General features: G+C 40.1%; 1 protein-coding gene across 3 annotated transcripts in view; it reads left to right on the top strand.

Annotated features, from left to right (window-relative positions):
• IMMP2L (inner mitochondrial membrane peptidase subunit 2) overlaps positions 1 to 19,479 on the top strand; it is a 468,990-nt gene that overhangs the window by 273,449 nt on the left and 176,062 nt on the right. For all 3 annotated transcript variants that reach the window (XM_079994438.1, XM_079994437.1, XM_079994439.1), the window contains exon 4: positions 17,134 to 17,199. In XM_079994438.1, coding sequence (XP_079850564.1) covers positions 17,134 to 17,199 — 66 coding nt within the window. The remainder of the gene's footprint in view (positions 1 to 17,133; positions 17,200 to 19,479) is intronic.

The raw sequence follows: 19,479 nt of genomic DNA, 5'->3' as shown, positions 1-19,479 counted from the left end.
AAAACCTTGAAACCTTCCATAAATTGGTGTGGGAAAGCATAAAGTTGGGGGATCAAAACTAAGTTAATGGGGCAGCCGCCCCACAAAGTATCCTGATCTCCAATCAGCACACCGTCCTGTAGCTCATTGTGATGAAATTCCAGTGCCTATCTTTGGAGAACTTCCTGACATTAGCGACAAAGATGCCTCCAGTGTTGAAGGACATGAAGAAGAAGTGATTCTTGAAGATGATGCTCCACAACCATTTTCCCAAAAGGAGTTGAATGATCTAGTTCGCAACCTCAGCTTGTCAAAGGACTTTGCCGAACTGTTGGCATCTAGATTGAAGGAAAAAAGCCTCCTCTCTGACAGCGCTCGCATCAGCTTCTTCCGCAACAGGCATCAAGAGTACCTCCGTTTTTTCTTGGAAGAGAATAATAATAATAATAATAATAATAATAATAATAATAATAATAATAATAATAAATTTTATTTATATCCCGCCCTCCCCAGCCGAAGCCGGGCTCAGGGCGGCTAACAACACTAAAACAGTACAACATTATAAAAACATTATAAAAATTAATTAAAATCAAGGACTTGGTGTACTGTGCAGATAGCTTCTGCTCAAGCTTGGAGTGCCACAGTATGAACCCAAAGATTGGAGACTGTTCATTGACAGCAGCAAGCGATCACTGAAATGTGTTCTGCTACACAACAGCAACCAGTTTGCCTCTATACCCCTGGCTCACTTGAGTACACTGAAGGAGAACTATGAAGCGGTGAAGTATGTGCTGGAGAAAATTGGTTATGATCAGCATAAGTGGTTTATTTGTGTTGACCTGAAGATGGTGAACTTTTTGTTGGGACAACAGTCTGGCTTCACCAAGTACCCATGTTTTCTGTGCATGTGGGATAGTAGGGATCCTGCTCAGCATTACACAAAGAAGGACTAGACTGTGCAGGAGGAATTGATGCCTTGCAAAGAAAGGAATGTCATCAACGACCCTCTGGTGGACAGAGACAGAATACTCTTCCCACCGCTGCACATCAAGCTCGGCTTAATCAAGCAGTTCACCAAGGCTCTGGACAAGAATGGTGACTGCTTCACTTACTTGTGCCAGGCTTTTCCAGGACTGACCATGGAGAAGTTGAAAGCTGGCATCTTTGATGGTCCTCAGATCCGTCAGCTCATCAGAGATCCAGAGTTCGGAAAGTCAATGAATGAAGTGGAACTGGAAGCGTGGAAGGCATTTGTTCTGGTAGTGAAGAACTTTCTTGGCAACAATAAGGCCAGAAACTACTCAGAACTTGTCAGCAACATGCTGACTGCTTTCAGAAACCTGGGCTGCAACATGAGCGTCAAGATGCATTATCTATTTTCACATATGGACTGGTTTCCTGAGAACCTGGGTTCAAGGAGTGACGAGCAGGGGGTGAGATTCCATCAGGACATGAAAGAGATGGAGACCAGGTATCAGGGTCGCTGGGATGCAGTCATGATGGCTGACTACTGTTGGACTCTGAAGAGAGACCTCCCTGCCGCTGAGCATTCCAGGAGTTCCAAGAAACTGAAGGAAGTTCAAGCCCTGAAGTTTGAAAAATGGTGAAGCAACATGCAATTTACATGTACTTACCTTTATCAATGCCCACCATTAAGTTTACAATAAACCTGACCTGATGGAGAGAAACGGATGCCATTTCATGATTCAGCAGTGCAAAAATACCCTAAATCAGTTGTAGAAATCTAGACAACATTCAAAAAGTAAAAAAATTGTTGCCCAGTGTTATCTTTCCAAACAATGGTTCAGATCCCGCCGCTCCCCTTCATGGTAATATCTGTGGCTGTCATGAATACTTTGAATTTAATTGCATGAATTTGAATGAGAAAGATCCTCAAAAACCCCAATGGCAAGTTGCGGTTGCTGATAAAGGCAATTAGCCGATGAGACAATGCACCCTAAAACATGGCTTATGTAACAAGGGTCAGGAATGATTACTTTTCTTTTCTGCATAAAGTTTTACTGAAACTTTTCCATAATACCATGCAATCATATCCTAGAGAACCATCATTTTCATTGGGCAGGGGATGAATTAAACATCAGATCTCACAGTGGAGGAAAGCTTTCTTTGATAATTACATTCTCCCCCACCCATTTTTACATTTTACTGAGGTCCCTTCAATACAACCTGTATATTTGTTTGCACAGTTTGTATGGAGGTGAGAAGACATTGGTTGTTTATTGAGCATTTGCTCTGATTTTGTTGCAGGAGGGTGAGGTGATGTTGCATCAAGCAGTTGTTATTCCACAGGTGTGTTTCCCGGTCACTTTCCTTATCACAAATTTGATTTGGGGAATGGGAGTGGTTTTGTTGCAAAAGAGTGCCAGTTCAACTTACCATATTTTTCGCCCCATAGGACGCACCGGCCCATAGGACGCACCTAGGTTTTTTTTTTGGGGGGGGGAATTAAAGAGAAAAAAAATTTCCCCCAGGTGCGGGGCTGGGGCGGGGGAAGCCCGAGCTTCCCCCGCCTCCAGCCCCCAGAACAGGCTGCTATCCGCAAGCCGTGGGAGAGCTGCGCGACTTCGCTCAGCTCTCCCATGGCTAGCGAAGAGCTGCGTGAAGCCTGAAGCGTGCTGAGCTCAGCGTGCCCCAAGCTTCTGGGTGCAGGCAAGCTCTCCGCTAGCGGTGGGAGAGCTGCGTGAAGTCGCGCAGCTCTCCCACGGCTTGCTGAGAGCTTCCTGAAGCCTAGAGAGCGAGAGGGGTCAGTGCGCACCGACCTCTCTCGCTCTCCAGGCTTCAGCGAAAGCCTGCATTCGCCCCATAGGACGCACACACATTTCCCCTTCATTTTTGGAGGGGAAAAAGTGCGTCCTATAGGGCAAAAACTACGGTAAATAGTGCAAACTGAATTTGCTGTTGTATGAATCTGACCTGCAATAGCAATGGCTTGGAAGCACTTTGAGATGCGTTTTTGGTACCTGTATCAAATAGTGTCGAGCAGTCACTGAGGCATGATCACTTGGTTAAAAACCCAGACAGTTTTTCATTAAGAATTCACAGATATCCAGATGTATTCATTTTTTTCATTTTCCATGTGTTGTACAAATGATTTAGCCTGAACGGCTGAATGAATCTCATGCATGAGCATCTTCAACAAAAATATAAGGTTTTCTTTTTTTGTTTCATGAGAAATGTAATAGTATTTCATTGTTCCCAACATGTCATTGTAGTCTTCTAGTGCCTCTTGTCAGATATAAGTAAGCTATTCGTTTGTGCATCTGAAAAAGGGTTTGTAAATAAATCATTGTATATTCTGAATATAGCATCAGATCTGCTTATCTTTATTCTTCAAAGATCCTTTTCTAGGATAACCAAGATTTGCATGGATACTGTGACTGCATTCCACCCCCCCCCACCCCTGTGTCTTCAGCTGACACTTGGCTATGGAGGCCACACACAGCTCTGCCCCCCCTTTAGTTATCGCGAATGGCCAATGATTCATAGTTAATTTATAGCAAAAAAAGGGAGGAAATGGTTGATTTTGCGAGAGTTCAGTCACTGTGTGTGTTCATTATTGGCTTTTAAATGTGTTGGTTGGAAGGGGGTTTTTTGGTTGGCTTTTGCTTTATTATGTATTTTGTGTTCTCATTTTGTATTTTTATGTTGTGAACCGTCCTGTGATCTTCGGATGAAGGGCAACATGCAAATTTAATTAACAACAACAGCAACAACATATTTGTTCACCTCCTGTTGTTTCCATATGTTGGAGAACAATGAAGTGAGGGACTTGTGGAGGCCTTAAATGTGGTTTAGAACTCTGGAAAATCAGGTTTCTAAAACATGCAGGGAATGTCCATGAGTGCAAGAGTCTCTTCACTTCAGAAGTTTGTGCACCACTAATTTGTGCAAGATGGTAGAACTTTTATGGGCAGCAGGATAGAACTAATGTCCTCTGCCTTTGATGCATGTTTACTGAAGACATTACAGAACATCTGAAGAGGGTTAACATTTCTTCAGTATCTGGTTTTTGTTATGTACATGAAGGAATTTGAATTGCATGTTTTTACAATGCATGCTTTCATGCACCCTGTGAATTATGTGTATACTTAGGCAGTATACTTAGGCAGTAACATTATACTAATGTCAATACTTAGAGCCAAGAAAGTTGCCTGGCTTGTTCAGCAATGGAATCCTCCATTAGATTTCCACCCTTGCTAGACCTCAGGAATTAGAAGGGACTTCGGCATCATGAATGCTAAGCCCCACATACCCACAACAATAGATTCATCATTTGCTGTACTGTGTTGGTAATAGAAATGTAGAAGTTGTGTTCAGTTCCTCAGAAAATAAAAAGGATATAAATGGAGGGTGTCTTTTTAGACCATGAAATCTATGCAACGTGTTGTGAAACAGCCAATATAGGATCCAGGTAATGGTATTCTCATTATCTAATGGGAACATGGATTCCCATTCATTAAATATGTTTAAGAACCCATTCCTTTTGAAAGTTTTCATAACCCAGCCATCAGATGCCCTTGATTCTCCAGCTGACCTGGATTGCATGCTCTAATTACAATAGTAGCATTTGGTATTTGTTTCGGGCTATTTTCTTTCGGACTATTGACCTTCATTTCATGTTGCATTCTTGCCTTCAGCTTGAGACCTGTTAACACGCGAGAAGGCAAATTACCTTATGGTAGACCACGTCATAACGAAACGGACTGTTCCGTAAATGATTCAGTGTTACCTTGTTAAAACATGGGAGCTGCGCGGAGTACAAATTAGCAAATCCTCCAAGGTTTTGAAATGGGAGGCTTAATTTTGTTGCAGGTGTTTTAGTGCTCACAGAGCTGATGTATACATTAATCCCCGCAGGAATTTAAGAAACAGCTTTGAAGGGATCTTGTGGAGTCTTTTTCTCCCCATTTAATTGGAGACAGCATAAAATGTGCCAAATTAGGTCTTTTAACTCTTCCCTTTTATGTCTAATTCCTTGTACCTTTTCCACGAAGGAAAAGGGTGGAAGCTGAAAGAAAACATTTATTATTCCAGACTGAGAACACATTTGTCTCAACTAACCAAACTATGGAGGTAGCAGGTGTTGTCTTGCTGTAGAGGTTGTCTCCCAGGGAATATGGAGGTACCGAAAGTGGAGTGATTTGTGACAGTGCCAGATGCGCACAGAAAGAATTCTCATCCCACATGAATGACTGGGGGGGGGGGAGCTTTCTCTATACTTGCTTCAAGAAATACAGGGGACCTTGCTTGAGAACAGTAAATTCTCCTCACAGCCTGGTGAAAATGAAGTTGAACACATGGCACAAAGCATTCTTAGGCCAAATGGATAGTGACTTGGAGAAAAGAGGCGTACCTTAGAGACTGGTGATTATATTCCCTCCCTCCTAGTTATAATTGCATATTTGTATTTGTGAAAAACCTTCTCATGCTGAACAGGCCAATCTACCTGCTGTTTTGCTTTTGTTATTATCATTATTATATTCCTTCGTTCCAACAGCTTGTTGGCTGTCATCTTGCTAATTGTTGCATCGGATCTTAGCCCAGACACAAAAGAACATCTAATGCTTACCAAACTGGGGTGACCATGTTGTCAGGCCACATAAACATGCACTCAAAAGCATTTTAAAAGGCCGAGCAAATTATATTTTAACTTGGTGCCCAAACCCAGGGACAATGTTGAAACCTCTCATGTTCAACTGCAAACAGATGAAGATTTATGTGGACATATAATGCTAATCCAGAAAGAAGAAACCATCAAGCATTTAAACTTTTAAATTATGTTTTGCATTAACTAAAGCAGACAGATATTTTTCTCATACTTCTACTCCAAAGGACTCATTTTTTGGCTCCATTGCCACTTGGAGCATTAAAAGGGTGTAATGTAAATTATGGTTGTTCTTTCAATATTGATGATTCATTTCAAAGATGTGTGCAAAAACTGCCAGTAGAGAGGAAACCAGAATTATGAAGTCAGTATCTCGAAACATTCCTGCATACGCCGTATACTCGTTGTGCATGTAAATCATACGGACTGGGCAGAACTGGATTACTTACGGGAGGAGTGCAGGAGAAAAGGTCAGAGCTCTCTAAACAGAAAATATGAAAAATCTCTTCTGCAGTAATTTTCACTCCCACCAATATTTTCTCATACTCCTGAGAAATGGAAAATCACCCCTTTTCTTCTTTGTTGTCTTCTTTTAGTAAAAGAAAGCTGCAATTTTACCTGTGAAGTTTTTCATTCATTTCTCTTGAGTATGCATTTTTAGGTTTTTTTAAAAAGCCATAATTCTAGCATGCCAAAGGCAACACTGTCCTGAAAACCTTGGCCAGGTCCCTCTTTGCAAACCTCTTATTGATATTTTGTGTTCCAAAAGCCCATCACATATACCGGTTGTCAACATGTTTCACACTATCTGTCAGAATGTCCCAGTCATGAAGGTGTTGTTTAATCATGCTCAATTTTTTAAAAGTTAAATAAACTTGCCAAAGGTAATGTGTTAATCACTGTCTGTCTGTCTTTTCATAAACTTTCAAACTTCTAATGAACAAAATCTTGGACGTTTTACAAACACTGCTTTAAAAACATCATTTTTCATGTTGGTCATCTTTATGAGCGTCTGATAGAACATTGAAAATATAAATAATATATCAGTGCTTCTAGAAGTCAGTTTCTACTGAAATTCTCTCTGTGGTATGGTTCCCTTGCCACCTTTCCAAGGTTTCTAGAATCTCTCAAATCTTCTGTTTATAAAAGAAAGAATGGTTATGAAGTAAATATTCACCACCATTTACAATATGGTATTAGTAATGATGTCTATATTGGTGCCTTCATTTTCTGTATTAGATGCTAACTGAAAAGTAAGTCATTCCAGTGAGCGTTTGGTTTTTGAGATTTCACCATTTGCTTTGTAACCTACTGTTTTAATCTGCTGTTTTGCAGTTGTTGGGTTTTTTTTGTTATCTTGTCAACTTTTTGCCTTTATTATGATTGTTTTTATAGCTTTTTATGTTTTGTAATAAAATAGGCCACTTTGTGGGGTAAAAATGAATCTAATCAAAGGGCTGAGTGATTGCACAGGTTTACATTTTGTCACATTTACTTCAAAATAATTTTGCAGCCGAACATTTAAGCTCCTAGTAAATCACAAGAGAGTCTTAGGGTGTTCTGCCACTCTCACAACCCGAGAGGTTGCTTAAAACCTGTGCAGATACATTGTAGACTAAATATAGACCTGAGGGTTACGCAACCTTGTGTATATATGGTAAAATATGATTTTCATCTGACAACAATTTGACAAGTTGTTGTCAGATTCTGTATCAACATTGTGGCTTAAATATGGACACCATCCTCTGTGAAACCAAAGTTGGTTCCATCCCAAATCATTCACCTTCATGTATGATATTTTAATGCTACCATTTCCCAAGTCATTTCCTTCCCATCATACTTGATGTCTCCAGATCAATAACAATTAGATGAGGATGCCAACTTCTTTACACAATTGAGCTTTTAGTTTCTTGCCCTGTCAATGTGTATTTATAATAGTGGCTCTTTCATAAGCTCAAACCTCCTTTATTCACGCTTGTTGATCTTCTCCATTTTCCCCTCTCCCAGAGTCCATACATTATCATCTTGCTACAATGGGCACATATTTGCAGCTTGGTTGTTCATTCAATAAAAAGTGCCTTTGTTAAGGCTGCAAACCTAATTTAAGTCTTGCCAAAGACAGCTGTTAGGAAAGGATGCCTCAGTCTTTCATGGTTTATGTGGCTGCTTGTAGCCTTTGATCGGGAAATATGTGAGGCATTTACAACAGAAAACCCTTTGCTGTTTCACAGCCAAGAAATCGAAGGGTGTTTTAAATTCTATGAGGACCTGTCCACCAGCAGATCCTGGACTCAACTACATTAGCCATGTTACAATGTGTTATAAACATGTGACACCAGAGGGTGCTGTAGAGCCCAAAATGTTGTCTGTGATTTTACATAGTTTATTTTCTTTTGTTATAACAATTTAATTTATGACTTATTTATTGCGATTTCCCCCCTGTGTGTAGATCCAGCCTGTTTCGTACTGCTAAAGCTTAGCTCCAAAGCATAGTTTGTCAGAAATATGATAGTGGGGGCAGACCTTGCTGTCCCTGCTCCTTGCCTGAGGGTAATGCCTTAATAGAATTAATGTGATTTAAGGATTGTCTTTTTTACCAATCTTCTTTTAGCCAACTAAAGCCAGTTCTTTAAAGTTATACACTCACACAAAGCTAACCTGATGTTCCAAACAGAAAAAGGACCTTTTTCACTTGTCTCAAGTATCTATGGAATGGTTTATAAAAACCAGTAGTTTTAAAAGGTGAATTAAAAATGTATGGAAATGCTTTTAAAACAGCAGACTGTTACACAAAGAAAGGATTCCCCTACCCACCCAAAAAAAACTGTGTGCAGTTTTGATGTTGGTACAGGGTCAGCAGTAAAAAGACTGTTTTGATCACTGGAGCACTTAAATTTCCAGTCATTTACAATGATGCATAATTGGGGAATTATTTAAAAAGATAATTAGATATGTGTCAACATAGTCATCTAGTGCTAGCGAATTAGTTTAGCGGACTATTGTATGAAAAGTTCAGATGACATAGTTTCCAACAGAGTCTGATGTGAAGGCAAAGGTCAAGGTGATCAAAGTGTGATGCCCTTTTAGGACTAGGTGGAAGTGAGGTCAAACAACCTGCAGAAAACTGCAAGTAATTAATTGAGTCTCACTGTTAACAGTGAAAAGGTCAAATACACATAACTGTAGCAATTAGACAGCTTGCATTCTTAAACAGCCAGCCATTTAACTTCAAAGTGATTAGACTGGAAGCCTAGGAACTAATTAAAGTGAGATTTTAATTCAGAAGACTTTGCAAGATATTTCAAGTACTTTCAGGCTTTCTGATTTGACTAGTCACATTGCTCTGCCACCCACCAGTTAGTTTTATTGCACTGAAGCATTTTAATTAGTGTCTTCAATTTGACTTTATATCTTGAGTCATTTCCACAAAAACCTGGAAATGGTATTGCTCACTGTACTTTCACTGGATTTCTTGCACACATATATACCGGTGTGTGTGTGTGTGTGTGTGTGTGTGTGTGTGTGTGTGTGTATACATATATACACCACAAAAAGCTCCATACGTAGAATAAGCAGAACCAAAAACAACTAGAAAGTAGCAAAATGCAAGTTAGGTGTGTTGAGTTTTTACACACACACACACACACACACACACACACACAGTATTTTGTTCAAATTCTACTTCAAGAAATTGGCTCATGCCAATGTTGCAACTGAAAAAGGAAAAGAAGAGAGGACTGAAGATAGAAAGAAAATGATAATTATGGAACTGTAGAAAGCAGGCCTTGAATGAACCTTAATTATAATTCCTGAACTAGCATTTGAACAGTTTTCAGCAGGCTTTGTGAAAAGTTCTTCCATGAACATGTCCATAGATTTGCTGAGTAAAAATGGTCAGGCTTGTGAGTCTTTCCCTGGGCGCTCCCAATGGCAGTATTGCCCAAATTGTTGAATATCCCTCCTGTGTCAGTTGCTGGGGAACATGAGAATGCTATTCTATTCATGTTCTGCTTCCAACTTCTGTTGTTTCTCCAGCTGTGGCCTTATTGAGAGAAGGCCGCTCTCATCTCTGGTTCTGGTTATATCCCAGCTGGATTTCGATAATGTGCTTTACATGGGGCTGCCATTAAGGCAGTTTTGAAGCTTCAATTGGTGCAAAATGTGGCAGAAAGTACCTTTGTATTAGCTGAGAATTCAGCTCTCCAAACACCCAGGTAGCCCGGTGTTTCTGAGTACCTTCACCAGGGAGATACAAAATCTCTCTTGTGGGTTTATAGAAGAAAGAGCTTTCAAACCTTTTTTATTCCATTCTGCTTCTGGATGATTTTATGGCTCTCTGTCTTAATAATGATTTTGTCTATGGCTGATATTAATTAATAGATAGATAGACAGATAGATAGATAGATACAGTAGATACATGATAGATAGAAAGTTTTAAAAGCCAGCAGTGTTATATCATTGGATTGTTTTGTAGGTTGTCTTGAGGATGATGAGCACTCTAAAAGACAGGATAAAAACACTCTACTAAATAGTAAAATGTAATGCTGTTTGCTGAGTTGTTATAGCGTACAGTGTTACAGCACAGGATAGCAGCAGAATGCAAGAAAAAATGCCCGGAAGGCAATTAATCCTTCATACTTCCCAACTGAGGATAACACTTGGAGCACCTTATGAAGGAGGCGCTAGTCTGGGGGTATGGAATCTGTCCCAGAGTTGCTCCAAAACCCATCAGCCTCAGCAAACGTGCCCATTGGCTAGAGATTATTGGAATAATCAGCAGCACCTCAAGGGCCACAAGTTCTCTGCCCCTTCTCTAGTCCATGAAAGCCACAAATATGTTAGTCTTTAGTCTTCCCCTGGCCTCTTTCTTGTATTTTGCTGGGACAGACTAACATCACCACCCCTTGGAAAACTGAAAAACCTAGCTTGCAAGAGTGAATGAACAAAGGAGTTTAAGAACACTGGTGCTGATCCTGATCTTTTCCTCAGAACAATTGGGAAATGCTTCAAGGAGAACGAATAGTCTTTGAGTATTTCACCTTTGTTGAGTTCTTGAGGAGATGAGTCCTTATGACATGGATTTCTACCACACTCCCCCACCCCCACACACCAGGTCTTTGGAGAAGCCTACCTGCACAACTAGAATATAAATATATTGATGATAATCACTGTTGTCATGAAGTGCCTATGGGGTTCTCATGTCCCAGTTTGTGTAAGCAGGGCAACTCATTTTTCAGATTGCTGAAGCTAAGATCACACAGTGGAGTCACATGCTGTAGTCTGAAACTAGGGAAAAAGGTGCACCTTGCTGCTGCTTCTCTTTTCATTTCTTCTCTGATATGAAACAGCTTTGAAAAAGAGCCTTCCTCTCTTGAAGATATGAGAGCTGTAAAGGGAACACAGTTGCTTACCCAAGGCACAGTGGGTTAGTTAGCACACCAAAGACACCGAGGAACTACAGGAAATCGGTTCAAGGAGAAATTTGAGAGGTTATTGCAGTCAGTGAACCACTGTCTATAAGCACCTCTGCCATATAGGCTGCGTAGGCTTGTTCTGTTTGGTATTTTTCTTGGTTGTGTCCTGCTTTCAACTTGGTATCATCAGATGCAAGGGAAAAACACAAACACAATTGCCATTATAGATCTCCTGGCACACGATGTCCTGGCAAAGTATGCTAGACAGAGATTCAATTGCATTTCAGTTTAATTCAAGCAGTTGCACTTTGTGGTTGGTGTTGTGTTATATTGAATCAATTCAGAACATTATTTCATTTGTCCAGTTGTTCAGGGTGGTACTCTAATGCCTGGATTATATCTGCCTCAGGGTATAATGTTTACATTGAGGATGTTCTTTGTTCCTTTAAAAACAACAACACAATTTAGTGTTTTGTCTTGTAAACTTCTTGAGGGGGAAAAGTCCGCTAAGCTTCAGAACTTCTCATTATAGAGAGAAATAGTTATTTGTGACAAAAATAGTTTTCCTAGTCTTGTGAAATACCCCAATTAAAACATTATTTTTAGCACTGGAAATGCTGCACTCATCAAGCCTCACTGAAGCTTCTGCTCAACCAGTTGGCATAATTCCCCTCTCAATTAAGTGAAATTCTACATTTCTGAGATGTATATGAGAAGTGTTGGGGATTTCCCCCATATGGTTCACTGCATCTGTGTTCATTAAGACTGAAGTCCATTTCTTAACACAGAGTCTAGAGGGAATCTTAAAGCATCTGAAGAATTTAAGTTGCTTCAAGTCTCTGCCATTATTGATAGCATACTTGTTTACTCCGCAGAATATTTGTTTAAACTGGCTTATTTTTAAAGTGACAATCCATTAGGATATATATTAGAGAACTAAATTTTCAAAGAAAAAAAATATATGTTCTGGTCCAAACATGCAATGGTTCACTTCAGACATAACTATGGTTTGGTGCTAAATGAATGAGCCGTGCACTCTTTATGCTCACTCTTTTCCTCTCCCTTCTCTCTTCACATGTTCTGATTTGCTGAATGCTTTTATTGGGTTAACTGAAAATGCACATACATAAAATAGCCAAGTAAAACAGCATATAATAACAACTGAAACTTCTCTCCCAGGTACCTAGAAGCTAGCTAGCCAGTCAGAATGATCTTGTAATGCAGGGGAGGGAGAGAAATCGATGACCTTACAGGTGTTATTGGACTGTTATCTCCCATGAGAGTTGTAGTCCAACAACATCTTGATGGCCACACATTCCTCGTCCCTGCTTCCAAAATATGCTAACCATCTCTGTGGACTGGAAGCAGAACAGCTTGGGTGCAGACTATGTACAATGCTTTGCAGTGCTTATGTTCAAATTGTTGAGGACTTTGTGTCAGATCTTGAAGATCATGACAGAAGATAGAATGGGATGAGATATTCTCTTGGGCATATTAGCCTCATCTATTTTTATATTGCATTGAATGATTCTTGATAATGAGCAATAGCATCAGATTGCCTTTCTCTGTTCCCTGCTTGTACCCATGAACTCTGTGTGCCCTTTGAAACAGAATCCACTTTTACGATGGAGACATAATCTAGACTGACTCATGATGGAAGAGAAATCAAATTTCTTTGCTCTTCAGATAGTAAAGTACTAATGTATGTTGAAAAATATAATTGCATTTGCTTCACTGTTGTATCTGACTATCATATCTGACTATTATCCAGGAGTTCTGGGCTACTCTCTCTTTTATTAGAACAGAAGACTTCATGCCCAGCAGGAAATTGGCTCATTTAGTATTAGGAGACATTTCATAAATCCCTTGTGAAAGTTAAAATGAAGCAACTACCTTCCCTTGCTTAGCAGGGATCTATAGCTAGACCTCCATGGGCACCTGTATGGGGAAAACTCTAGCAAGATCTCTTTTCCAGCCTCCTGAGCTCAGATTGCTTTAAGCAGCTATTTGAAAGCAGATAGTTAAAAAAATAATATAAAGACTTAACTAATGAGGAAAGGAAAGAGAGAATCAAAAAGTGGAAAAGTGGCACTGCTATAAAAGTGTAATGATTAATAAAATGTTAATGAGCTTTTTGGGAACAGTTATCTGCAGTGGAGATGAGCGCTGCCCATTCAGTATACTTAAGCAAACTTCAGCTCTTCAATCGCTGCTTGGGGCCAGTTTTAGCATATTCTCTCCAATTTCATCTCTCTGTAATCCAGCACCCTGAGTAGAATGTGTACAGTATGTGTCATATGTGGATATATACACCTTGTGAGGTCCCAATCAAGCTGTTATTGCTCGACTCCACTCCAAATTCATCTCAGCAGCTTGGACGCCACCACTGAATCTCAGCCACAGGATTCCATGCACAGTCATAAGGTTGGTCAGGTTCTGGAAAGATTATCATTATTAAAGTGAATGGATTGGAGGAGGAGGAGGAGGAGGTAGCGGCAGCAAAGAAACATATAGCAGTCCAACCCTCAAAGCTGGTGTTGTAATAAGAGACGCCATGCTGATAACAGGGTACAAAGTTGTTGTTGCTGATACATCATGATTGTCTCAGAATTCAGTGGTGCGGAAGTCATGATGCTAGATTCTTGTGCACTGTTGGAAAAAAGAATGAACAACAATTGGCAGTGTTATTTATTGGAGTTTGTTATTTATTTAAATTAGATCCCCCTCTTGCTCCCGAAGGAGCCCAGGGCAGCAAGTATGTACCAACAGTTCAGGGATAGAGGCAATTATGGATTACTATTAGTTGTTGTTTTTAAATCTGTGCATCAATTTCACAGATTTAGCATAACTCGCACCTAGAAGGCGTGTCCTGGGAGGGTCCCATTTTCAGCTCATTCATATAGCAGACTAGAGTATAGCAGGATCATAGCAGATGGCATCATCTTAAAGGGTGAATGTTAGAAGAAATGTAACCAGAAGAAACCAGACCCTCCTAGAAGAAATTCTGTTACCCAGAAACACAAGACGATATTCTGATTTGAAGCACTGAAAGCCATTAATGATTGTGGTGAATATTCAGTGTCTTCTTTTGAAACCAGTTTGATATATGTCATTATTAGCAGAAAAGTAATCACTTTGTCTGTGGATGTTCTTACATCAGATTGAGAATAATGGTTCTTCAAGGTCATTGTGATTATTGCTGAATTGGGGTAAATTGAACCATGAGGTCAGTAGCAACATTAAGATATGTATACACTAATGAAATGAAAGTTGTTTGGGGGAGAGCTCCGAATAACCTTTAAAACAAAGTGTGAAACTATGGAAGAATTTTTGAAAGGGTACACTTAAAATTTGATGACTGTCTTCATTAGCACAAATGAACTATACATAATGTAGCTTAAAAGCAATTTTGCTGAAAGAGTGTAATTTCCAGTAAGATGAAGTGAATAAAACAAATCTGATTTCTTCCTTTTCCTTTATCTGCACCTGTTGGTAAAACAACACGTCTTGTAGGTGGAAATAGTGGCTGCCGACACCTGGCAGTGGTGGTAAATCGCACACCCAACCCCAAATTTAACACATTCCCAAGTTTCAGCTTTCTTTCACTTACCCTCTCCCCTGAAATGTGAGTGCTCAGTTCTCATATAAAATCATAGAACTGTAGAGTTGGAAGGTACCCAAAGGGCCATCTAGTGACGTAGGGTTGCCATATGTCCTCTTTTTCCAGGACACATCCTCTTTTTCATGGGTAGAGTCATAGCGATCTATAGTTAAAAGTAGAAGTCAGCAAATGTGCTCTTCAGAAAATGGCAACCCTAATAGTCCAATCCTTCAATGCAGAAATCCCAGCTAACTTTTCATTCATCTCCATTGTAAGGGAAAACATGGAAATGATGGGGTCAGGTGGCCATGAAATAAAAAAAGAAAAGAAAAATCTGTGATAATTTTATGCAGTGTATGCAAGATAACCCACCGGAGCCGTAATAAGGGAGAACAGAACCCATCTGCCTTTGCTGTGTTAAGTAACACCTGCAGTGGGGCAAGACACCATTGTTGTGATTCAAGCCTAAACAAATAGAATCAATCTTCTTGGTAACTTCTTGGTCAGTTTTATGTTGGTTGCTCATTTAAACATTATTTAGTAGGATGAAACTTACTACTGTGTTGGTTAATTCATGAACTTATTTCACTGTGTGTGAGGAAACTGAATTTTTAGTATAGCCTGGCCAAAGAGCGGTTTGCTCTTATAACCTCTCATCTAGATTACTATAAATGGCTTGAGACTCAAGTATCTGATGGAACACCTTTCATTCTTTTCAGCTGACCAGACCCTGGGATCTGCAGTGAGATTCCTCCTCATTGTTTACCTGGTGGGGATGGCTTGCTGCGTAGTGGTGTGAGATAAGGCCTTCCTTAGTGGTGTAGAATTCTCTCCACTCAGAGGCGCAGGTGTTTTCTGTTGGGATTCTGTTTCCAAGCCAAAACCCATATCTACATCCTGGCCTTCAAACAATTTGTTTAGGTAGTTCCAAATTCTGTATTATGGGGTGTTTTATGTTTGCTGTTGTATTTTGTCTGTATTTCATAGAATCATAGAATTGTAGGGTTGGAAGGGATCCTGAGGGTCATTTAGTTCAACCCCGTGCAATGCAGGATTCTCAACTAGATCATATATGACAGGTGGCCATGCAAGCTCTGCTTAAAAACCTCCAAGCAATGAGAGACTCTACCACCTCTCAAGGGAGTTTGTTCCACTGTGGAAAAGCTCCTACTGTCAGAAAGTTCTTTCTGATCTTTAGTTGGAATTTCCTTTCTTGTAACTATCTGTTCTGTGGTTTTAAATTATTGTTGTACAGTGGTACCTCGGGTTAAGTACTTAATTCGTTCTGGAGGTCTGTTCTTAACCTGAAACTGTTCTAAACCTGAAGCACCACTTTAGCTAATGGGGCCTCCTGCTGCTGCTGCGCCACCGGAACCTGATTTCTGTTCTCATTCTGAAACAAAGTACTTAACCTGAAGCACTATTTCTGGGTTAGTGGAGTGTGTAACCTGAAGTGTATGTAACCTGAAGCATATGTAACCCAAGGTACCACTGTACAGCTCTCTGAGCTGCCTTGAGATCCTTCTGGATGAAGGACAATTTTGAAATTTTGAACAAATGCAAGTCATGTGTGTATTCAAACAAATGCAAATCACAATCAGAATTTCAATTAAAGGCTCCTTGTTCCTTTAAGTCTACTTCTGGGTATGTAGGGTGGGTGGGTATGGTTTGTGGAAAATGGGCTTGCAGGCTAAATTATGACCCCTGCTGGACCTCATATGGCCTACTGGGCTGAGGATCCCCACTGCTGAGTGGGAAAGTAAACACTGGTCCAGCTTGTAAGTTGGACTAGCTTGTAACCAGGGTCTTCTAGTTAGAATCCAGGAATGTACTACAAATCACACCTGATGTTATACTGTTTTCTCCCTATTACTGCTTCTTGAATAGCTAGTATAGCAAGCTGCTGTGTGAGCACAGCATTACTGCTTTATCTTTTCTCACTGTCAGCTCTGTGTTGATATATACATACAGATGTAGAACTGCTGCCGCTTCCATATCATAGCTGGCCATTTCTATATGGTGTTCCTTCCAGATTGTGTTAGATTGTCTCAGTAAAAATAATATTTTACATAGGGGAGAATTGTATATGCCAGATGATTTAATTTTTATTTCATCTTTAGTTCATTTTCTGAAATAAATGACCAGTGTGAATGCTTATGCATGCTGTAACACTGGCATTTAATGGTGAATCCTTCTTTGAATAAATGTATCCATTTTCAATCTATCCTGATCACCATTGAATATTCTGTGCATTTATTTCACACCAGCAAGAGGGTAAATGACCCTGGCCCATTCATCTATTTCTCTGGCAGTGGTTTTCAACCACAGTGGGCTGAAATGTGAGCAACAGCAGTGACTTCACTTAGCAAGAGGATGATGACGGATGCACATCAGGCAGAATAGCAAATCATCTGATGACTTAAGCAATCCTCATTTCATAGCTGATTTTCTTTTCATTTCCTTAAAACAATGAGAACTTTGCTGATTGAATCACCTTTCCCCTCTTTTTGCAGGTCTCCAAGAAACCCAGAGCAGAAGATCATTAAACGAGTGATTGCTCTTGAAGGAGACATTATAAAGTAAGTATGGTATGCCATTGTCTCTGACTCCCTATAAGAATATAATACATTTTCAGTAGAATTTGAGGTGGTAACCCAGGCAACTGATATCCTGTCATTTTGGAGCTGTATATTATTAACAGGGGTATCAATGCTATATCTTTTTTTAAATGAGCCACCCATTAAAGACCTCAACTTTTCAGAAAGCATTTTAAGTAGCTTTTACTCTGAATTCACTTTGAGATATTATGTAGGAAGTTACTCATAAATGGAATCAAACAAACAAATAGTCCCAAAACCTCTGGACTTGTACCCAGTTGGGGAAGGTTGACTCAGAGAATGAATCATTAACAAAGTTGTCATTGATGCTATAAATCCGTGCATTTTGCAATAATTTTGCAATAATTCAGTTCTAAAAATTATTAAGTTCAATTCTTCTTGAATTGATTCAGTGCTGTTTGGGTTTTTGTTATTAACTGATACATTCATAAACCCAAACAGTACTGAATAGTATGTTAAGGAAGAGATTTAACAACTTGCATGCATGTTTGTAGCTTCAAATTATTGCATGTGTTGGATTTTGGAGATCTTTAATCTGATAAACATAGAAACATTTGCAATTACAATGTGATGTGGAAAATGAGTGCCTTTAATTAACAGCTAGTGTGTGCAGTTGGCCACCTCTGCAGTGAAACTTAGGTGGGAATGGAATTGCCGTCCATGACTCAGGATGTTGCAAGCACATAGCACATAATGTTGGCTGCTGATGTGACTAAGGGCAGCTAACCAGTCAGCTAGTGGGCACACAGTAATAAGTGATATGGCCTTGCCTCCAGCATTGCATCTCTATGGTTACCTGAAAGGTTGTAAATATCCTTCTCTCTGTGATTCTTATTTTTGTGTGTGTTAGCAATTCTACTAGCAAACTGTGACAATGACCACCAGTGGCCTTGATGTGGATTGTCTAACTCTATTTAGTCACCTCCTGTCAGAACACCATTAGCATGCCTTATCTGAATGGATTATTTGAAAGTAGCTTTATCAATTATATGTTGAAAGCACATGGCATTTTTAAAAAACAGACTTTTAATGTCATTAACAAAAATTAGGTTTGCTTGCTTTTTCATATTTGCTGAGCACTACAGATAAAGTAAGTAACCACATCAAGAAAGTCATTAGTTCCAAATAAAGTGTGTCTTGTAATTTTATGGTTTATGTATCAGTTATGATGATGATTTTAGCCCATATGTTAAGGGTGAGTTGGCAGAATCATATTCTGCCATTTTAATGAGAAATTGGGGGCAATAGGTTCTAAAGCTTATAGTTAGAAATGGTTCAATGGACTGGCATGAAACTTGACAGTGTAGGAGAAGTAAGTTTGAGGATGGTCCATACCAAATTGGCGGTAGGAAGGATTATTATTTTGAACAAGTTACATGTTTGACAAGAGACTTCCACAAGTTGACAGGAGCTGTGTTTCTACCATAGAGCTTTGGGGAGCAGATTTCATCCATTTTTTACTGCATATTTTGGGAAATATTAAGGGGAACAAATAATATGTGCCATTGCCCATGTGTTGTGTAACAAAAAGCCATTTTTGTGGTCAGTCACTTTTGGATTCATTAGGGCAGTGGTTTTAAACCAGGGTGCTGTGGCACCCTGGGGTGCCTTGAAAGATGGTCAAGGGTGTTGCAGGCAACACTGCCCTCCATCCCTCTTTCCTTCGCTCCCTCCTCTGATGCCCTCTCACATCTCTGCCTCCCAAAGGCTTTGCACAGCTGTTTGTTGCAGTAGCCCTGGCTACAAGCTCCCCAGGCAAATGGTGTCTCTGGAGCTGGCCAGGGGGTGCTTCCCATGACCCTGTGGGGCAGTGTGAGGAGGAACCTTGTTTTGGGGCAGGGGGAAGCTCAGATACCAGGGGTGGCAGCTGTGGCTGCCCGGAGGATTCCCAGGGAGAGGGGAAAGGAGTGGAGGCTGAGGGAACACTGCACAAGGGAGGGTGTCCAAAAAGGGCTGAGGGGCTGCCAGCTCTGCAAGCAAGGGGTGACATACTTTCATCTTCTTTCTTCTTCGGCGATTGTTATGTACTGAAGTTCTCACGCTGGGCCAGCAGGGGGATAGTTTTCACTTAGATAGTTTTCACTTAGGTCCACATATGCAAATAAGGAATTGAAAGTGACGTTCAGTGATTGGATAGTTACAGAATGTTGTTACTGTTGCTTTGTAGTGGAGCTCTGTATAAGCAGGTTGGCTGAACCCTTCAGTTCAGTTCTGTTCTGGGCCTGTGAATAAACAAGAGCC

This window comes from Podarcis cretensis (genome assembly GCF_951804945.1).
Source record: "Podarcis cretensis genome assembly, chromosome: 10".
In the NCBI taxonomy this organism is placed as follows: Eukaryota; Metazoa; Chordata; class Lepidosauria; order Squamata; family Lacertidae; genus Podarcis; species Podarcis cretensis.
The sequence above is the reverse complement of the archived record's forward strand: the minus strand, read 5'-3'. Positions and strand labels throughout refer to the sequence as shown.